The sequence below is a fragment of the Neovison vison genome, chromosome 6 (genome assembly GCF_020171115.1).
Source record: "Neovison vison isolate M4711 chromosome 6, ASM_NN_V1, whole genome shotgun sequence".
Taxonomy (NCBI): domain Eukaryota; kingdom Metazoa; phylum Chordata; class Mammalia; order Carnivora; family Mustelidae; genus Neogale; species Neogale vison.
The window spans coordinates 166,672,427-166,692,608 of record NC_058096.1 but is presented as its reverse complement, the minus strand read 5'-3'; the positions used below and the strand labels follow the sequence as shown (position 1 = coordinate 166,692,608).

Sequence of the window (20,182 nt, the reverse complement as noted above, 5' to 3'; positions counted from 1 at the left end):
CTGTATTATGCAAATCAACCTTTTGGAAAATTTAGACACAGAAGGGAACTAGACAGTTTTCCCCCTGGAGAGATGAAAAGCTTTTTGGCTCTTAAGTCTTTGATAAAAGGCGTACATAATTCTTGTGTCTACTGTACAGAATACTGCCTCTAGCTGGATTTCTGAATTCTGAGTAGCTAACACTCTGCAATCCAGACAGGGTTCAACCCTCCATCCTACACGCCTGCATTACAGGACTTAAACACATAATCCAAGAATTTCTTACACTAATTTATACATTTTTAATTGGTTGCATATATTAACATGTACTATAAGATTCTTTTCTAAGAAGCATTACATAATAAATGGATACTGTAAAAAGATCTGATTAGTTAAAAGTAACAAGCATTAACAGATACATACAAAACTCAGTCTGATCAGACTGGGTGTGAGCCTGTAATGAAGCATGGGGCACCAGCCTTCCCAAGTGGTAGCCTTCACAGGAGGAGGGGGTTGGGGTGGGGGGTAAAAAGACCACAAGACCGTTAAAAAAATCAGATAACTAATTAGACACAGATTAACTGTAAACAGTTCTCTCTCCCCAGTAGACGAAAAGAATAAGCTTCCGATGCCGACTCCACACCAGAACGTTTTCTACGGCTTGCCTGTCCCGCTGCCATACGAGGGCTGATGTGGTGGGTGGGCAGACCCCGATGGAGTCATCACAGGCCTGGGCTGGAGTCTGTCTGCTTGTGTCAGGGCTGTGTGTGTGTGTGTGTGTGTGTGTGTAAGGGTGTGTTTGATGGGGTTTCTTTTGGCAGCTGGATTCGAGAGATGACTTTATGTTTTGTTTGGAAGAGGAGAGGGGGCTTGTGTTGGAAGGCCTAAGTGTGTTCTTTGTTTGTGAAGGACTCTGCGCTCTGCTCTCACTGCCCCTTCAGCAACTGCAGCTCTCCGCCGAGGCCTTAGCCCGGTCGTTCTTGTCCAGTTTGATGGGCTCGGGGAATTCATTGTACAGCTCCACCTCTGTTTCCTGCACAGAGAGAGAGCGGGAGAGAGGTCTGTTACTGAGGCTATGGGGAAGCTCCGAGCTCTGCGGCAGCCTCAGTGGTGCTCTCCCACGGCTCTCGTGGGGCAGGGGGCTGGGGCAGACATAGCGGTGAAGGGAGGGCTCTGGCAGAAGGTGCTCAACTCTCAAGGGCCGAGCGAGGGCAAGACAGGTTTTATGACAACCCTGCGACAACGTGAAGAGAGAAACCGAGCGGAAGAGCAGCGATCGGCGCTGAGCAGTCAGGACACAGCTGACTCACGCTCTCCACCGTCACGATGGAAATCTGGTGGCTTAGGGACCACAGCCAGCTCACAGACGCTTTCTGAGCGCTCCGTAGCGTACCACCGCCAACACTCCGAAGTCAGACTTCAACACGGGCTAGATTTTGGCAGCTCTCAGCACTTCCACAAGGCAAGTGTGGGCTGGAGCATGAGTGCTACCTGCCCTTTCAGTCCCAAAACATTCCTCTAGTCCCGTCTGCCATTCATTTTTCTGGACTAACGGTCCACTTTCTTTTTCTTCTTTATTTATTTGACAGAGAGAGACAGCAAGCAAGAGGGAAAACAAGTAGGGGAAGTGGGAGAAGCAGGCTTCCTGCTGAGCAGGGAGCCCGCTGTAGGGCTCGATCCCAGGACCCTGAGATCATAACCTGAGCCAAAGGCAGACGCTTAATGACTGAGCCACCCAGGTGCCCCCCCCCATTTTCCTTTTCTTCCAAAGGCTTAGGAGGGTTTTGCCTCTAAATGCCCCATACTCAGAAACCAGCTATGGATGAACTGTATCAGCAACCGTGGTGAGAGGTCACAGGAGATGGACCGTGGTCAGTTTAGTGGGACTTTTTGCTGAAATAACATGGGTCCAGTGCACAGCAGCTATCCACTTCCTGGTATAAGAAAACAATTTGTCACTTAAACACTGAGAACCTAAGTGACAGGAACTGTTCTATAAAAGTAAAAACCTCCAAGGAATACACATGGGAAGAAGATCTACTGAGACAGACCACGGAGCGTACAATTCAGTGGTTTTTAGTGTATTCACAAAGTTGAGCAACTACCACCACTAATTCCACAGATTTTCTTCACTCCACGGAAACCCTGCCCCTATTGGCAGTCACACACTCTCAAGCCTTGGCAACCACAGACATCTTCTGTCTTAACAGACTGGCCTATCTTGGATATTTCATTTGATGGACACTTGTTTGTTTCTGCCTTTTGGGTATTATGAGTAATGCTATTATGAATACTCATGTATGAGACTTTGTGTGGACAAGTTTTTGTTTCTCCTGGGTATGCACCTAGGAGCGGAACTGCTGGGTCACAGGGTGACACGTTTAACTTTTTGAGGAACTGTCAGACTGCTTTCCAAAGTGGGTGCATCATTTCACATTCCCACCAGCACCTAGGAGTATATTTAATATGAAAGGCAAAGGATGTGAAAAATGATAGTTTTATTGAAGGACAGCACACAAGACCTAAAATAATAGCTGCTATGGACTGAATGTGTCTCTCCAAAATTTCTATGTTGAAATCCTAATCCCCAGGGTGCCAGTATTATGATTAAGAAAGTAATGAAGGTGAAATGAGGTCATTAAGGGTGGGGTCCTGATTTGACAGGATGAGTGTGTCCTTCTAAGAGGAGACACGGGGAGTGTATGTTTCCCCACTTGCTCGTGCTTGCTCTCGCTCTCTGTCAGCACAGAGGAAAAGCCACACACCAGAGGACACAAGGACAAAGACGGCAGTCTGCAAAAACCGGTGAGAGAGCCCTTAGCAGAAACTGAATTTGCTGGCACCTTGATTTTAAGCTTCTGGCCTCCAGAACTGAGGGAACATAAAGCCTGCTGTTCTGCTACCCAGTCTGCAATACTTTGTAACGGAACCCAAAGCACACTAGTAAGACAGCTCTAATGCAGAATCACAAACAGAATCTCAATAAGATTTTGTATTTGGGAAGGGTAAGGAAAGAAGGTGGAACCGCAATAAAATTCTCAGTCTAAATAGAAAATGCACCAAAATAGCCAAGGAAAAAAAAAACCCAAAAATGTTTTTTTTTGTCAGTCACTAGTCACCTGTCATGGAGGGAGACTTGCCTAGCAGAGGGGATACTACACTGTAATGGCAGTCAAATCACAACAGTCCAGGCAAGGAACACGCACGCTGCCGAACAAACTGGGCAGACCAGAAAAAGTTCCCAATATACACAAGCATTTAGTACACAAAGGTAATGCTTCAATCTACGGGGGAAAGTGGTTTATCTAACAATCTGCTACTAATATTTGAAACAACTGACTACTCTGCTAAAAGAAAAACGTGAGTCCCTAATTTCCTGCCGTAAGCAAAATAAGTTCAATTGAATTAGACAATAATCTAGACGTGGGAAATCCAGACATTTAAAATGACATACCTAACAAAAATTACTTTTTTCTATGCCCCAGGGAGACAACAGAGTTGGAAAAGTCACTTGCAATACCGGTCAAGGTAATTCCCGCTCACGGGAGCGATGGGCACCCGGGCCAGTGCCAGGTGCTGCCGGCGTGCAGCAGGGGCCCAGTGACAGGCAGCGAGGCAGCAGAGTTCCAGATGGCGCTGGCCACTTGCTGCTGAGCAGGGAAGAGAAAGGACTGAAGTACTACCGTCCTCGAGGAAAGCAATCTGGCACCATCTTTTGAAAGCACATATACCTTTCAATCTAACGATCTTACTCCTGAGAGACTAGTGTGTAGGAACAAAAAAGCATTCTAATAAGGCTACTGGGACAGCAATATTCACACCTAGGTGTGAAGGTGGGTTAAAGGAAGGGGGAGAGCAGGTGGCCAACACCTCGGGCCTACATCCTGTTAGCATCAGGGGTGCTCAGCAGGGGCTCCGAGCGTTTTGGGTGCATCGATTCCTTTCATCACAGAACACTCAGTCCAGCCCTTGGAACAACCAAGTTAGTTCCCTGCCCAGAGGTCCAGATGCCCTGGCCTGCTGAGAATCGGTGCTTTCTATAAACCCAGTTTCCTGGAGCTCGCAGAACCGCCTTGCCCTTTATAGCCACCATATGCCTCGTCAAGATGCTCTCCACATCTTCTGGTGTGCGCCTCGCCTCTGATACTCACCCGCTCCCGAGTCTGACATCACAGAGCATGGACGGTACCTCATGATCTGTCTTAACTCACTGGCCCCAAAGAGCTGCTGAATCAACAGAGCATTCCACTCCCTCATGCCAACAAAAACAGGTGAGTAAACAACATAAATGAGAAAGAAAACCTCACTCAAGGAATACAATTCCTAGAACTTCTGGTGATCAAACACAACCACTCAGGAGAACGCCAGGAACGAGCCTGTCTCATTCCATCCTCACAACCACCCTGCGGCAAGTATTATCTGACAGAGGAGGGCATGCAAGCTCAGAGATGAGAAAAACAAAACAAAAACCGAACTGGATCTAATGATGGGTCTGTCCCCTCCTTCAGCAGAGGGAGCCGTCTGACCGAGGGCTCCTAGAGGTCTCATCGGATAGCATGCAAGGGGAACAAGGACGTCCCCAAATAAGGGTGGCCTCAGCGCATCTTCGCTGCCCTTGCACTGTAGAGGGTCTTTACAAGCAAGTGGAATTTTCTGGAAGCTTTAGCGGAATGCCTCATGACCTTCCTAGATAAACACATGGGTTTTTCTGGCTACACAGAAGAAAGAGCTAAGAAAGATTAAGGACAAGAAAGCCAGGCAGGGGCTAGGCCTCCTCCAGAGGGAGCCAGACAGCTGCGAGAGACCCACCTGTTTAAGTGCATTCCGTGCAATTGTCTGGAACGCCTGCTCCACATTGATGGCCTCCTTGGCACTGGTCTCGAAGTAGGGAATGTTGTTTTTGCTGTAGCACCAGGCCTGTGCCCGCTTTGTGGCCACCTGGAAGAGGAAACAGGGTGTACATGTGCTCCTGACAGAAGCCGCTAGCACAGGTGAAAGGAGCAGACTGGATGAGGGTGGCAGGGGTCTGAGGAAGGGGGCGGCAGACCTGTCCAAGGTCACACTGCAGGCTTTGTGTAGCACAGCTAGGCCTCACACCTAAGTCCATTCTATAATCCATAGTTTCTGACCCTTAGCTGCACTTCTAGGCAGATGATGAAAGGAGCTAGCTGGCCTGGGAAGTACAGAACTGTTCCTCTTGGGACCTCAGAGGTCCCAGCCCAGGAAATGCCTGGCAGCTTGGTCTTAAGGTTTGCAGTCCCTTGCCATTACTGCTAGGGTTCCATCACCTGTGCCACAGAATTCGCAGCTCTCACTGACACCCTTGCCTCTCCTACCCGAATTCCTTCCCCACCCCAGCCCACTTTCAGGAACGAGAGGACTGTCACCTAGGAAAGGGAGAAAAAGAGATCAATGGCCAGAAATAAACCAAGCTATAAGAGTCCATGCTCCCAATCCCAAGAGAAATGCTATTTCAAAGTAAACCAGAGCAATTTTACTCAAAGCCCAAAGAGCAATCTTCTACATACACGGAGATCCAGGCAGGCCCCTGAAGTGCAGGAGCACTCGAGAAGGACAAAAACTAATTCCCTCCTTTCGAGTGCAGAAGGAGAACGGAGGCTCACAGGGCAGAGACGATGGCCCGAAGTCACAGCTGGCCTGAGACAGCATGGGCACTTAAACCGAGTCTCCTGGGTTCTGGTCCTCAAAAGGTAGCTGACCGGAAGACCAGTTCACGTTCCCACATGTACTTTTCTGGAGCCACCTGGGCTTCGCACAGAGCCCACCAAACCACAAGTCACCTTAGAAGCCAGTGCCTTTCACAGGAGAAGAAAACAGCAACAGGCCAACCAGAAAGCCACCATTCCCCAAGCTCCTCTAGGTGCCAGGGCTTTTGGGTACACTGTCATCTGATCCCAGAGTGTTCTTGTTACATAAGTCAAGATTCAGACTCCAAGAAATATTCCCAAGTAAAAAGTGCATGAGCCAGGCTTTAAATGGAAAGGTGTGAGGCCTAGCTGTGCTACAGCTTTAAATGGAACTCTGCCTTTAAATCCAAAAGGCCAAAACGCAACCAGCCTGAAGTCAAATTATTTCATGGCAACCGAAACAATGGCCAGCACAGGCAATTCCACAAAATGCACTTGGTACTCTGTTGGCGTAATTTCAAAAGGAATACCACTGCAAACATTCACTGTCCCTGTTTTGCCACAGGGGAAAGCAAAATGGTAGGCCTTGAGCAGATTAGGAAGCAAGGTCAAGGGCTGGGCAGGTAACTAGCTAGTTATCCCTCCCCTCTACCCCACTCTGGAGCCACACACATACACACAGATATACTGGGGACTGGTCCTTAGGCAGCATGGCTTTTTACCAATCAAAGCTAAAACAGTACCTGTCATCTAAAACTTAGCTGCCACTTTCAAAAGGCGGTCCAGAAACCACAACCTAAATGAGGGCAGATTCATAAGCCTCCACACAGAAGATTCCCATTATCCTTCAGCACTTACTTGTCTGTTTTCGAGGTCAATCTTGTTTCCCAACACAACGAAGGGGAAATTTTCAGGATCCCGGGGACTGGCCTGGATGAGAAACTCATCTCTCCAGCTATCGAGAGTTTTGAATGTGTTGGGGGCAGTAACGTCAAACACCAGAACGCAGCAGTCTGCGCCTCTGTAGAAGGCCACACCAAGGGACTGGAACCGCTCCTGGCCTGCTGTGTCCCAGATCTGCGAAGACAGAACATTATTCCTTGGGGGGCCCAGCACTAGGAGTGGGGGACATCAGAGGAAACGCGCTGCATCATGGAGCCACTGAGAGACAAGTGACCGCAGACCGCAGCACTCGGCAAGCAGAGCGCAGCACTGGGTACCCCACCCCGCCCAGACAGAGGGCGCATGTGAGCGCATGTTCTGTGGGGCGCGGGCACCCAAGTCTGAACCCTGCTAGAGAACGTTTTTATCTTGATCTGGGCAGTGGTCCAATTAGGAGACATTTATGTAAAATTCACAATGTGAACTTAAGATCTAGGTACTCTGGGAACTTTCTGCAGGTGATGGATACATAGGGAGGTGATTACATATGAACTGTACATTTAAATCTACATATTTTACCGTATATAAAGTTTAGCTAAAAATCACTTTTATTTATATTATGACTCAATAATAATAAAGCAAACAAAAACACTTGCCAAGATAGGTGAGGGGAAAGAACAAAAACATACTTTAGAATAGAGGCGAAAGCCAGCTTTTAATCGAAAGAACAACCGGGTACTACTGACCAGCTCAAAGAACTTCCTGTCGTTCATTGCCATGCTAAGTTCAAGAGCAAAGATGGATTTCCTTACTGCCCTAGATCCCTAACAAGGCCACCCTGGTCAACCTGAGAGATGATGAGTGTTCTGAGGAGTAGTTTCCACACCACCCAGCAAGTCACCAGGTTTAAGAAAGTGCTTGGGTCAGGGGCGCTGGGTGGCTCAGTGGGTTAAGCCGCTGCCTTCGGCTCAGGTCATGATCCCAGCGTCCTGGGATCGAGTCTCGCATCGGGCTCTCTGCTAAGCGGAGAGCCTGCTTTCCTCCCTCTCTCTCTCTCTGCCTGCCTCTCTGCCTACTTATGATCTCTGTCTGTCAAAGAAAGTGCTTGGGTCAGAAGCAGCAAACCATTACTTATAGCTGACATGGGTCTTTAACTGGTTTATTCACTGTTTGCAGGGAACCCACTGAGCTTCAGAATAACATAAGAACTTAGACCATCCTTTATAACCCAAATAAATGCCAACTTTATGTCTAAATCACCAGCCAACTACCCCAAAAGGCCCAGGTTTAAACCAAAATTGGAGGTGTGGACTGGGCCACTCTAGTTTCATTCCCAGAACCAAATTCTGCAGGATGGTTGAGCTCCCCTGTGAAGCAGTGGTGCCTCCCTCCAGGTGATCCAGAACACGTGGGGAACCTACCCAGTGTCACTAGGCCATACACAAACTGCGCTCCCAGTTCAAGTAGGAAGAGCACCAGAAAGGACGAGGATATGATGCCTGATTAGAATAAGTAAATATGCACAAGAGAAATAACATAGGACAGGGCAATAATATGGAATTTGCCTTTCTTTATCTACCAATGTAATCAAAGCTCATGATCTTCTACTAAATCTCCTAACACCTCCCAAAATATTCTCTGAAAGGAGTCCTAAAACCTAATGTGTCCTAAAAACCAATCCAGACAGTTGACTGGCTCAAATGACACTGCCACAAGCAGGGGCAGAGCCAGAACTTAAATACTGACGGGAGGTCTGGAAACAGCACTCAGAACCCCTAACAAAGGTCTAATGAAGCAATTATGACTACACACGCTAAACTCTGGCCCACAGACTGGGCAAGAACAGCCTGGAAAGGGACTACTGTGGTTACCAATGTTAGGGCCGAGCAAAAGTGCACATTTCAGCTTTTTGTCAAATAGTCAAGAGCCCAAGCGTTACTCTTAAGAGGAGGACAGTTCTGAGAAGCCTGCCTCAGCCTTTTCTCCCAATGTGCATGACCCTCCATAAGCAGTACATGAAACGTGGCTGCCAGGACTCTTGGCCACAACTCCGAGAGCAGAGAGCCTGACCCTGGCAGTCCATTCCGTTCCCAGGAAACCCCAACCACTACATACACTACACATGCACTTCATTCTGGGAAGAACCTTTCTAAACTAGGACTTGCCGTGACAGCCACAGGAGGTCAGTCTGACTGTGGAGTAGAGGTAGGAGGCTGTCATGAATGTCCGTGTGGGGAACAGGAGTGCTGAGGCCACTGGTAAAGGCAGCAGCCACTCAAAGAGAACCAGAAGGAAGTGAGAATGACTTCCATGTAAGCGTGAAGATCCATATGAACAAACTCAAAGGTAATTATTCTACCTGCCTCTCATCGCGATGGGAAACTGCATGCAACTTCCAACACAACAGACAAAGCATATATGTGTAGACAAAACTCGATCTCTGTTGCCAGTGGATAACCAATACAGGGACTGCTGGTGGTGTCTGCCTTTGAGCTTTTCTGCTTTCCCAACGTCCTACAGTGAATATATGTCTCCGAGTGAAAAAAAGGAACCCTTCGTCATTAACAGGGAGGCTGATCAATGGAGCGGGGAACTCAAGAGTTCCTCAAGAGCCTGGTCATACAGTAAGAAAACTAGAAACAGACCACCACTTCTACAAAGAGAAAGGAGGAAAAAACCAGAACTTAAATCTAGACCTTGACAAATTAAAAAAAAAAAAAATTTCCCCCCCATGAGAGGAGTAACACTGTTACTATGTAAACATTTGGGTAAGTAAAGCCAAAGCCAGAAACCCCCTGAAACACTCGGCACCCTCCCACACAGAGACCATCATGTGTCATTCTAGGTATCCACACTGCGGGGTTTTAAGCCGCTGCCTTCGGCTCAGGTCATGATCTCCGAGTCCTGGGATCAAGTCCCGCATCGGGCTCTCCCCTCTCTCTGCCTGCCTCTCTGCCTACTTGTGACCTCTCTCTGTCAAATAAATAAAATAAAAAAAAAAGTATTTAAAAACATATTGCTGCCAAATTTCCACAACTATAAAGACCTCAGTAATGAATGTTAACTTACAGAGCCTCTTCTGTATTTCTGATTGTTTAGGACAGAATCCCAAAAGGAGAATTACGTAAGAACTCTAGGACTCTTGAGAGACCCAAATGGGTACCTGGAATGCTCATACACAGAGAAGATAGAGTAAGGCACTAAGAAGTCAAGTTGAAAAACTGTGGTTATTCTTAACAACTTTTTTTTTTTAAAGATTCTATTTATTTATATGAGAGAGAGAGAAAACATGTGCAGAAGCAGTGGGGTGGGGGTGGGGGGGTTAGAGGTAGAGGGAGAAGCAGGCTTCCCCCCGAGCAGGGAGCCCAAAGCGCGACCCTGAGATCATGAGCCGAAGGCAGATGCTCAACTGACTGAGCCACCCAGGTGGCCTCTTAGCAACTTTCAAAAATTAATTTATCTTCACACCTAGAAAAGTACAGTCCTATGACTGTAATCTTTTAAAAATTTTAATATGAACTTTAATTGAAATATCTTATTTTCTGGGATGCCTGGGTGGCTCAGTCGTTAAGTGTCTGCTTTTAGCTCAGGTCAAAATACCAGGGTCCTGGGACTGAGCCCCAGATCAGGCTCCCTGCTCAGCGGGAAGCCTGTTTCTCCCTCTCTTTCTCCCTCTTCCCTGTGCTTGTGTTCCCCCTTTCCCTAGCTGTCATTAAAAAAAAAAAAAAAGTATTTTATTTTCTACAAAGCATACCCATGTATCTATTTAATACCCATACTCCAATGTGACAAATACTAACACTGCCACCATAATGTCAGTTTGATTTTTTTTTAAAAGATTTTATTGATTTATTTGACAGGCAAAGATCATAAGTAAGCAGAGAGGCAGGCAGAGAGGGAGGGGGAAGCACGCTCCCTGCTGAGCAGACAGCCAGATGTGGGGCTTGATCCCAGATCCCTGGGATCATGACCTGAGCCGAAGGCAGGGGCTTTAACCCACTGAGCCACCCAGGCGCCGCTTTTCTTTTTTTTTTAACAGAAACAGAGTTAACCCTTCCTCACAGAATTCCCTTTCCCTCCCAGACATAAATGGCTCCTGAGGAGTTAAATGCCTACATAATAGTAAGGATCTTGTACATCTTTTTGCAGCTTGCCTTTTTTCCAAAGTGAAGGGCCATATTATGTCTTAATACACATAATCTATTCCCTGGGCATCACAGCAGCAATGAGTTCTCTTCCTATGGCCAGAGCTCAGATTCCCTAGGCTCTCTTCCTAGACAGAGCACTGCACACACTCAACAAGGGAGAACAAAATGGTAGTCTCTACTGATAAGGTCTGCCTGGATACACTCCCACCATCAGCTTGAGAATATTCTACTCCCTATACTCCAGCCAAAGCTTAATTTTTGTCAGCCTTTTTCCCCCCTCCATGTCTGTACATTTATAGCAATATGCTTTATTAACTTTTTTTTTTCTTAAAGATTTTATTTATTTATTTGACAGAGAGAAATCACAAGTAGATGGAGAGGCAGGCAGAGAGAGAGAGAGGGAAGCGGGCTCCCTGCTGAGCAGAGAGCCCAACGAGGGACTCGATCCCAGGACCCTGAGATCACGACCCTAGCTGAAGGCAGCGGCCCAACCCACTGAGCCACCCAGGCGCCCCGCTTTATTAACTTTAAAATGTGGGGCACCTGGGTGGCTCAGTTGGTTAAGTGTCTGTCTTCAGCTCAGGTCATGACCCTGGGGTCCTGGGACTGAGCCCCGAGTCAGGTTCCCTGCGCAGCGGTAAGTCTGCTTCTCCTCCTCCCTTTGCTCCTTTCCGCCACCCCACCCCCACCCTGACCTGTGCACGCTCTTTCAAATAAATAAAATCTTTCTTAAAAAAGATTTTATTAGACGAACCATAAGTGACTCTTAATCTCGCAAAACAAACTGAGGGTTCCTGGGGGGAGGGGGAAGGGAGGGGGATTATGGACATTGGGGAGGGTATGTGCTGTGAAGTGTGTAAACCTGGCGATTCACAGAGCTGTACCCCTGGGGATAAAAATACATTATATGCTTATAAAAAAATAAAAAATGTAATAAAAAAAGAAAAAAAAAGATTTTTTTGAAAGAAAAAGACACAGCGAGAGAGGGAACACAAGCAGGGGGAACGGGAGAGGGAGAAGCAGGCTTCCCATTTGAGCAGGGAGCCCAATGTGGGGCTCGATCCCAGGACCCTGGGATCATGACTTGAGCCGAAAGATGCTTAACGACTGAGCCACCCAGGCACCCTTCAAATAAATAAAATCTTTAAAAAAAAACAAACAAACCTGTGTTGCACATTTAAATGAGTTTAAATAACTCGACATCAACAGATATTTGTAAAAAATGAGGAATATATTAGAATTTAAAGGCTACCTGGGTTTGCATTTTTCTTAAAATGTACATAAATTCTCACTTTCAACTCAGTAACTTTAGTATGTCATGTCTGAGTATTTACTTTTTTTTTTTTCCAATTTATTTATTTTCAGAAAAACAGTATTCATTATTTTTTCACCACACCCAGTGCTCCATGCAAGCTGTGCTCTCTATAATACCCACCACCTGGTACCCCAACCTCCCACACCCCCGCCACTTCAAACCCCTCAGACTGTTTTTCAGAGTCCATAGTCTCTCATGGTTCATCTCCCCTTCCAATTTACCCAAAAGCACATACCCTCCCCAATGTCCATAACCTTCCCCCCTTCTCCCAGCCCCCCTCCCCCCAGCAACCCACAGTTTGTTTCGTGAGATTAAGAGTCACTTATGGTTTGTCTCCCTCCCTATCCCATCTTGTTTCATGGATTCTTCTCCTACCCACTTAAGCCCCCATGTTGCATCACCACTCCCTCATATCAGGGAGATCATATGATTGTTGTCTTTCTCCGCTTGACTTATTTCACTAAGCATGATACGCTCTAGTTCCATCCATGTTGTCGCAAATGGCAAGATTTCGTTTCTTTTGATGGCTGCATAGTGAGTATTTACTTTTTTTTTGAAGGTTTTATTTATTTATTTGACAGAGATCACAAGTAGGCGGAGAGGCAGGCAGAGAGAGAGATGGGAAGCAGGCTCCCTGCTGAGCAGAGAGACTGATGCAGGGCTCGATCCCAGATCCCAGGGATCATGACCTGAGCCGAAGGCAGAGGCTTTAACCCACTGAGCCACCCAGGCGCCCCTGAATATTTACTTTCTACATGAGGGAGTCTTTGCTTTTAAAATGTTGTGGTATGACCACCTTTTAGTTCTACTGATGATAAATATATCTGTTACTATTTATGATCAGTAATTTAAAATAATACTTTATATTGAAACAGGACACTTTTCCCCCATATCCATAATTTACTTATTTTATGAGCAGAAGTTTAATCCCTTTCACCTATTTCTCCCATTTCCCATCCCTACCCCTCTGGCCACCACCAGTTTGTTCTCTGTACTGATGAGTCTGTTTTTGTGTTGTTGTCTGTTCTTTGTTTTTTTAGATTCCAAATATGAGAGAAACCATATAGTATTTGTCTCTGTCTGACCTATTTCACTGGGGATGATACTCTCTAGGTCCACCCATGTCGATACAAACAGCAAGATCTCATTTTTTTTTATGATGAGTACCACATCTTCTCTATCCATTCACCTGCAGACGGACAGCTGGGCTGCTTCCATATGAAATAAGATACTTACCGAATATTATTATTTTACTTCAAGTCTAATTTTAGTTCTAGAGAAGTTGGTGCTATCTCAAAGGCCTGGACAAGGTTTTATTTTTCTCTTATTTCAGGAAGATCACTTAACAGCAAACACTTGAGGTTTCTTTAGTGGTGCACAGCAACACTGCCTGTCTGTGAAACACCCACATGAAATTATTTCCATTTCCAACAAGCTTTTATGTAAATTTTCAAGTTTATGAAGTCTCTCTGAACAGTCAGGCTCAATATAATGACACTTGCACAACCTTGTTTTTCCAGCATGCTGTTATCCCGCCATGTGATCAAATCCAACATTCATGATTGCAGAGCAGTGGTACCACCTGCCTGAATTCTGTCTGTCCAGAGGGCCTGATGAGGTTGCTGCAGTCCTTCTACCAGCTCTCCTGGCCCTCGTGGCACACCACAGCCCTACAGCACAGTCACTCGGATGCCGCCCATCAGGGCAGACATCCACTTTATTCAACCAACCCCAGAAGTATCTGGAGTCACAGGACCACAGGGAATTTCTTTAAGCCACCCAATTGCTGGGATATTTTTCCAAAGAGCATTTTTTGATAGCACTGGGGAGGGAGGCAAGGGAGTATTCCCTGTGTCTACAGCAGTGCCACCTTGCCTCGTCACCTTTTTAAATTTGTAATTCCCTGAAATCAAACTCCTGGACATTAACAGTTTCTTCTGACAGCGGCGTGGTGATGTCTTTTGTCCAGTTTTCCACAGGGCTGATTGTTGACTGGATACTACTACGCATTATCAACATTTTTTCTGGTCTGTGGTTTTATCTGGGAATCTTGTTATTCAAATGTTTAATTTAATGGGGTCTACTATCAATCTTTAATCTTTTATGATTTGTGCTTTCTCTATTTTAAACATTTAAGGTAAAACAATTATTTTCATTTCTGAAGTTTCATTCTTTACTTGTTCCATTCAGGTCTTAAACCCTCTGGTTACTCCCCATCCAAAACAGAAAACCTCTGGCCCACTCCGTTTACTGTGTAACTCCCCCTTTTCCCTACTCTTCTGGAAGCTGACTCTTTACTCAGTGTCCAGCTAGGTGTGCCCTGTCTATGTGCCCTCCGTTCCCTTGATCTGTATGTCTCTGACAATATCACACTGTTTAAACTACCATGGCTTCATAGTAAGTTACCTTTACATTTTTCTTGCATACTTGATACCATCTAATGTTTAATACTGATTCCTAGCTTCTTCCTGAACAATATAAGGAACTGAAAACAAAAACAGAAACAAAAAACCCCCACAGCAACCACTATGCTTCCCCAACACATTAAATTACATAGGTCTAATCCTGGTTTTGTGTGATAGTTTGGAAGTTACATACTCTTACTATTAGGGTCGTAATTCTAACAATAAGTATTTGGATGCAAATAAAGTTTATCTCAGTTTATCTTATCTCAGACCTTTCTAAATGGAGTATTTTCCTTCTGCCTGATGTACATCATTTAGAATTTTCGCCATAGAACCTAAGGAAGTACGATCTCCTTCTCCTTCGAGGATATTTTTAGCAGGGACAGAACACTGTGCTGAAGGTTTCTTTCAGAATATATTCCACCGCCTGTTGATTTCCTCTGTTACTGCTGAGAGTCAACTGTCAGCCTCATTCCTGTTCCTTTTTAAGGTCATCATCTTCCTCTGGATGCTTTCGAGTTTGTCTTTTGTTACTGCAATTTCATTACGGTATGCCGAGTTATTTACCCATCCTGGAATTTGGGCTTCCTGAATCTGCGGACTGGTGCCATATCTATTCTGGAAAATTCTTAGCAAATACCATCTCTGATTCATTCCCTTTATTTTGAGATTAAAAGAAGTCTGACCTATCTACTGAATCCTGTCTGTACCTCTCTTTCCTACCATTCTTCCTTTCAGCCCTCTTCTGGGGTGTCCTCTCTGCTGCTAAAAACATTCTTGGATTTCCACCTTTTTTTTGATTATTGTATTTCATTTTTAGAAATTCTATTAACCTACATCACCTGTTTAGTTTCCTCTCTCCACAGATAACGTAAGACTGCCTTATTCCTTTAAATACAAAAACCACTCTGATAAGGGAGCTTTCCATTGGTTCTTGCCTTGTTTCCTTTCTTTCTTTCTTTCTTTCTTCTTCTTTTTTTTTTTTTTAAGATTTTATTTATGTGACAGAGACAGATACAGTGAGAGAGGGAATAAGCAGAGGGAACGAAAGAAGGAGAAGCAGGCTTCCCGCCAAGGAGGGAGCCCAATGCGGGGCTCGATCCCAGGACCTGCAGATCTTGACCTGAGCCGAAGGCAGACGCTTAACGAATGAGCCACCCAGGCGCCCCTTGCCTTGTTTTCTTATTTGGATTATCTTATTGCACACTGGTAAAAGCCTGTAAAAAATATGAGGATTCCTCAAGATCTAGGAAGATGATGCCTCTATCCAGAGATCATGGTTTTCATTTCCTTCTAAGTCTTTCAAGCTGGTTGCAATAGTACGAGGGTCAGCCTTTTGTTTCACCCTTTCAGAAACATGTTTTCTCCTCTATTGTTTCCAGAGTCTAGTGACTGTGGTTCTCCAGATGGTGTTCACTCCAGCAGTGCGGCGCTGCAGGGTTCCAGCTCAGTAGGGCATGTGGGGCCCTGCACCCAGGAAGAACTGGGCTCTGACTTCGGAATCAGCCCACACTGCTGTCAAAGCCACAGCCTGGCTCCACAGCTGTTCCTGCTGGTACAGGAACCAGCTTTCAGTCTGGCTGGTGCGCATGTTAAATCTGCAGGTAGTACTTTATGCCAGTATCCTGAAGGCATTCCATTTCCTTCTCCCTCCTGATGTCCTCAAGAACTCCTCTAATGTTCCTTTTTAAGTAATTTTTCTTCTCTCTAGTTGCTCTTACAATTTTGCTTTTGGTGTTCTGCAATTTTGAGTCTTCTGGTAATCTCAGTTTTCACAGCTTACTGTTTTCTTCAGTTGTGTTTAATATGCAGGTTAACTGTTCATTTGGTTTACTGCAATGACCACGTTTTCACTTCTTCAAGTTCTAAGTTCTCTATATCCTCATTTTTACAATAGTATCCTTTTTCATTATGGTTTCGATTCCTTTTTTAAAAAAATCTCTAGTCATTGTGAACATTTTTTGTGGTACATTATTTCCTCATGTGGCTATGACCTCATCTTCTGTCCTGTCCTGGCAAGTCTTCCTATAGAATGGTCTTATCTCTGCTTTTGTCAAGAATGACAGTCATTTATGGGTTTATGTCAAGGTCTTTAACATTTCTGTCCAATGTAGAGTATAAGCTCAGAACCAGACATGAGCACAGTAGAACTGAGAGTCTCCAACAAGAAAGCAAAGAGGCAAAGCCTCAAGCATACTTCATACAGGAGCTTTGCCACTTCTTTGGGTTGAGGGTATTTGATCCCGTTTTCAAAACTTTCCACAGTCCTGGATGAGTGTGAGAGTGAATGAGACAGAGTGAGAGTGAGAGAGAGAGAGAGAGAGAGAGACGGAGAGAGAATGTGTGTGTGTCTCCCCAAGGGAGTGTGCTAGTGGGAGTTCTAGCTCCCCAACCTTTTGTAGTCACATCTCCTGCCCCTGGCGAGTAATTAAACTCTAGTCTGGCTATAAACTTGACAAGCATCATGGCAGAAGCCCCCAAGCTTAGCACTAGCTTTCGGTTCACTCTTCTTTCCTGTAACCTGGAAATTTCTTTCTCTCTCAAGCTTGGCTTAGTAAAACTGTAGTCATATTTTGAACATCTCGGTGTATATGCATGGGGGAGGTGAGAAATGAAATCCGTATCAGCCCCATCCTGGATGTGTGAGTCCAGGAACGTCCAGAGTCCTTATCCTCTGGGAGCATGTCACAGCTTTAGTTTCATGTCTGTAAAAATGTCTACCTCTAACACCTGGATCATTCAAACATTTTGGGGCAAGCCTGGTGTTTGCTAGGACTACAGTGGAATAAAAATCACGTCTGTCTCTAGAGGTCTAGTCTGCCAGGGAACTCATTTAACACAGGAAGAAACAAGTGCCGTGGAGATAGGAGTTTCAGAAGACAACCAGGGACAAAAGCTGGAGACTTGGGGTGAAGACAAAGATGGGATGAAAGAGCTGGGATGGAAGCAGACAGGTTCAAGGACAGGTTTGTAAGAGCAGCACATGGTTTAGAAGGACTGACAAAAGACAAAAAAGTGAAGTACAGTTGTAGCCAGAATGAAAAGTCTTTCAAAAGGTCACATGAAGAAATGTGTATTTTAGCCTAATTGTTGCAGGGAAAAACCTTAAACGATTATGGCGATACACAAAAAAGCTAGCTGGCTTAACAGAAACACAACTTTGGTGGCTGTAGATAAGACAAGAGAAGCCAGAAAAATAGGGAAACTACATGAACAGCTACTGTAAGAAACTAGGAGAGACCCAAATATGTTTTGGGTCTCTCCTAGTTTCTAAAATACTATGCAGGGATATTAAGAAAGGAATGAGTTAGACATTTTGGAGACACAGCAAGACAGAGCCTGTAGGCTGGCAAATGCAGCAAAACACACACAAAAAACAAACAACAACAAAAAGGAACTCTAATTAAATTTGAACTTTGGAAAAAACAATGAAAACTTTCTAGTATGTCTCATGCAACATCTGGGTCGTACTTGAAGTCCTGTATTTTACCTGGCAATCCTACTTGCGGCCAATTATCCATGAATATGGTAATGGGAAATGAAGAAAAGGAAGGGAAAATGCCTAGGCATGAACAAAAGTTTCCGACCAAATGAAAAAGGCTTGGCTGGCAAAGTGGCAAAGACGTGTGCTTACCTGCATTGTAACTAGTCTGTCATCCACCATCACCTCCTTTGTCAGAAAGTCTGCTCCTATTGTAGCTTTGTACTGATTACTGAACTTCTTGTTCACATACTGGTTCATGAGTGATGTCTTACCAACTCTGAAATTGGAGGAAAACCACAAATATAGGTCAACTAGGAAGGGACGGAAAACAGATTCTGATACTTGAAGCTCTGAAGACACGGGCCTATCTTAAAGGAGAACAAGAACTGTGATCACAATAGAGAGCTGCCCCAGCCAACTGCCCAGCATTACTCATTCGAGACTGTATTTTCTCCTGGGATGAAAACATGGTGCACAGATGTGGGCCAGATGTTGAAAAGCTGCTTGTAAGTTTTGGTACAAGCAACTCAGATGGTAGAACCTAGTATTACTTTTTTCCTTCCAGAAAGATGTCAGCAAATACTCTCCTTCTAAAAGGAGCTACAGCAGTAAGATCACTCCACCATTCCAAAAATATCTCTGCTGTCTTGGGTGTCTCTCCTTTTAGGGGTTGCTACTCAGTCCAAGAAAGTAACAGCACAGGAGGAAGTCACCGGTTGCGAGCAGACATACACACCAGTCAGCCACCTGCTGCTTCGAAGTTTAAAATCTAAAGTGGAGAAAGAATCAATATTCCACACCAAATCAGAATTTCCTCAGAGTACGCTCCTCCAGAGGTGTTTTTCAGTAAAAAAACTCAGGAAGAGACGACATGTGGGGGGGGGGGTCTTTTGGTGATGAGATTAGTTAGGGCAGGCTGAAGACAATACAAAAGCCTTCAGAGTCAACGGGAACACCTTCCTCTCCCACCAAGGAACATTCATTTTCATATGCAGAGGACAGGGAAGTACATTTATGGCTTAGGGCAGTGTTCTCCAACCCGGGCCGTCTGGATCTGAATTTTCAGGGGGAAAAGCCAGGAGATCTGTAATCAAATAAAGGCCTGGTGATTCTTTCCAGGCAAGTTTGGGGCTAAAACAGTACCTTTCAATCCTGACAGCACACCAGAGTCATCAGGAGTAAGGGAGGGGAAGGGAGGGGAAGGGAGGGACAGAGACAGAGAGATGTGTGTATTTAAGTACTGCTAACTAGGCCCAACCCACTGGTCTGGAAAAATGCTAACTTCTAAAAGGCTCCTCAGGCAATTAAAAAAGCCGCCAGGGTAGAAAAACCATTGCCTTTTTAAAGGGCAGGGAGCTTTGGGATAAGGCGGCACACCTGCATTTATTATTATTATTTAAAAAAAAAAATACACAGCTTCTAGTTGGTCTAAGGTTTCAAAGGTCACTTCAGATGCTGAGTCTGAAAAGTCTTCCACAGAACCATAACAGCTACTGAAGAGCTGGTTACTTACTTAGTGGCAGATCTGGGATCAGAATCCAGTTCTCCAGACCCAGGTTCTTTGGAATATAGGCCCAAATCTGGCACAGCAGTGGGAGGATACTGCACAGCACATCCCAAACCCACAACTGGTAGGCATGAGGTCAGTGGCAACAAATGTACACAAACAGAACTCCCTTGTCTAACCAGCTTGGGAAAAAATTGGGAAAAAAAGGAATTCCATGAGACTAGTCTTGAATTTAAACAGCTACCCTTTCCCCTAAATCATGACAAAGAACAGGAAAGGAAGGGTTACAGAACAAGAGATCATTCAAATTGCTGCTGTGCCTGAAACAGCAGGAGACCTAGGGCCCTACAGCCCTGCTATTAGAGAAGAAACTGCCAAATGTCAGCACGTAGGGCACCAGCTTCCAGGAGGTCACATTTAATCCTAGCCAACACATTAGTTCAAACAGTGAGAAACACTTACCCAGAATCTCCCAGGATGATAACCTTCAGTAACACTTTCTTCCTAGAGGTCATCCTTCAAACTGAAAGGAGAAAGGAGAAAGCACTGTGAGAGTGACAGAAATACCGAGGCAAACCACGCCCCCCAGCGTAGGCATCAAAACCACCAAGAACCATTGAGCCCTGAACCTTCCCCACTGACTATTTCCCTGCCACCCGGGGAGACTGGATGGAGAGCAGTATCAGTCATTAGAACTCTGGCCCAAAGCTGGTTAGAATAGTGAGACAGGCTCATCCTGCCTCTCAGAGCAGTCTAGAAGAACATATTCTCCTCTTGGATGCTGAGGAAATAACTGTTTACAAATAAAAAAGGT

General features: G+C 45.2%; 1 protein-coding gene and 1 pseudogene across 1 annotated transcript in view; both read right to left on the bottom strand.

The window, feature by feature from the left end:
• Nucleotides 1-741: 741 nt before the first annotated feature.
• RAB7A (RAB7A, member RAS oncogene family) overlaps nt 742-20,182 on the bottom strand; it is a 73,970-nt gene continuing 54,529 nt past the window's right edge. The window contains exons 2-6 of the mRNA XM_044252889.1: nt 19,831-19,891; nt 18,012-18,138; nt 6,486-6,704; nt 4,789-4,917; nt 742-1,012 (exon numbers count right to left, since the gene is read on the bottom strand). Coding sequence (XP_044108824.1) covers nt 917-1,012; nt 4,789-4,917; nt 6,486-6,704; nt 18,012-18,138; nt 19,831-19,883 — 624 coding nt within the window. The 5' untranslated portion in view covers nt 19,884-19,891 and the 3' untranslated portion in view covers nt 742-916. The remainder of the gene's footprint in view (nt 1,013-4,788; nt 4,918-6,485; nt 6,705-18,011; nt 18,139-19,830; nt 19,892-20,182) is intronic.
• LOC122909147 lies at nt 13,188-15,377 on the bottom strand (annotated as a pseudogene).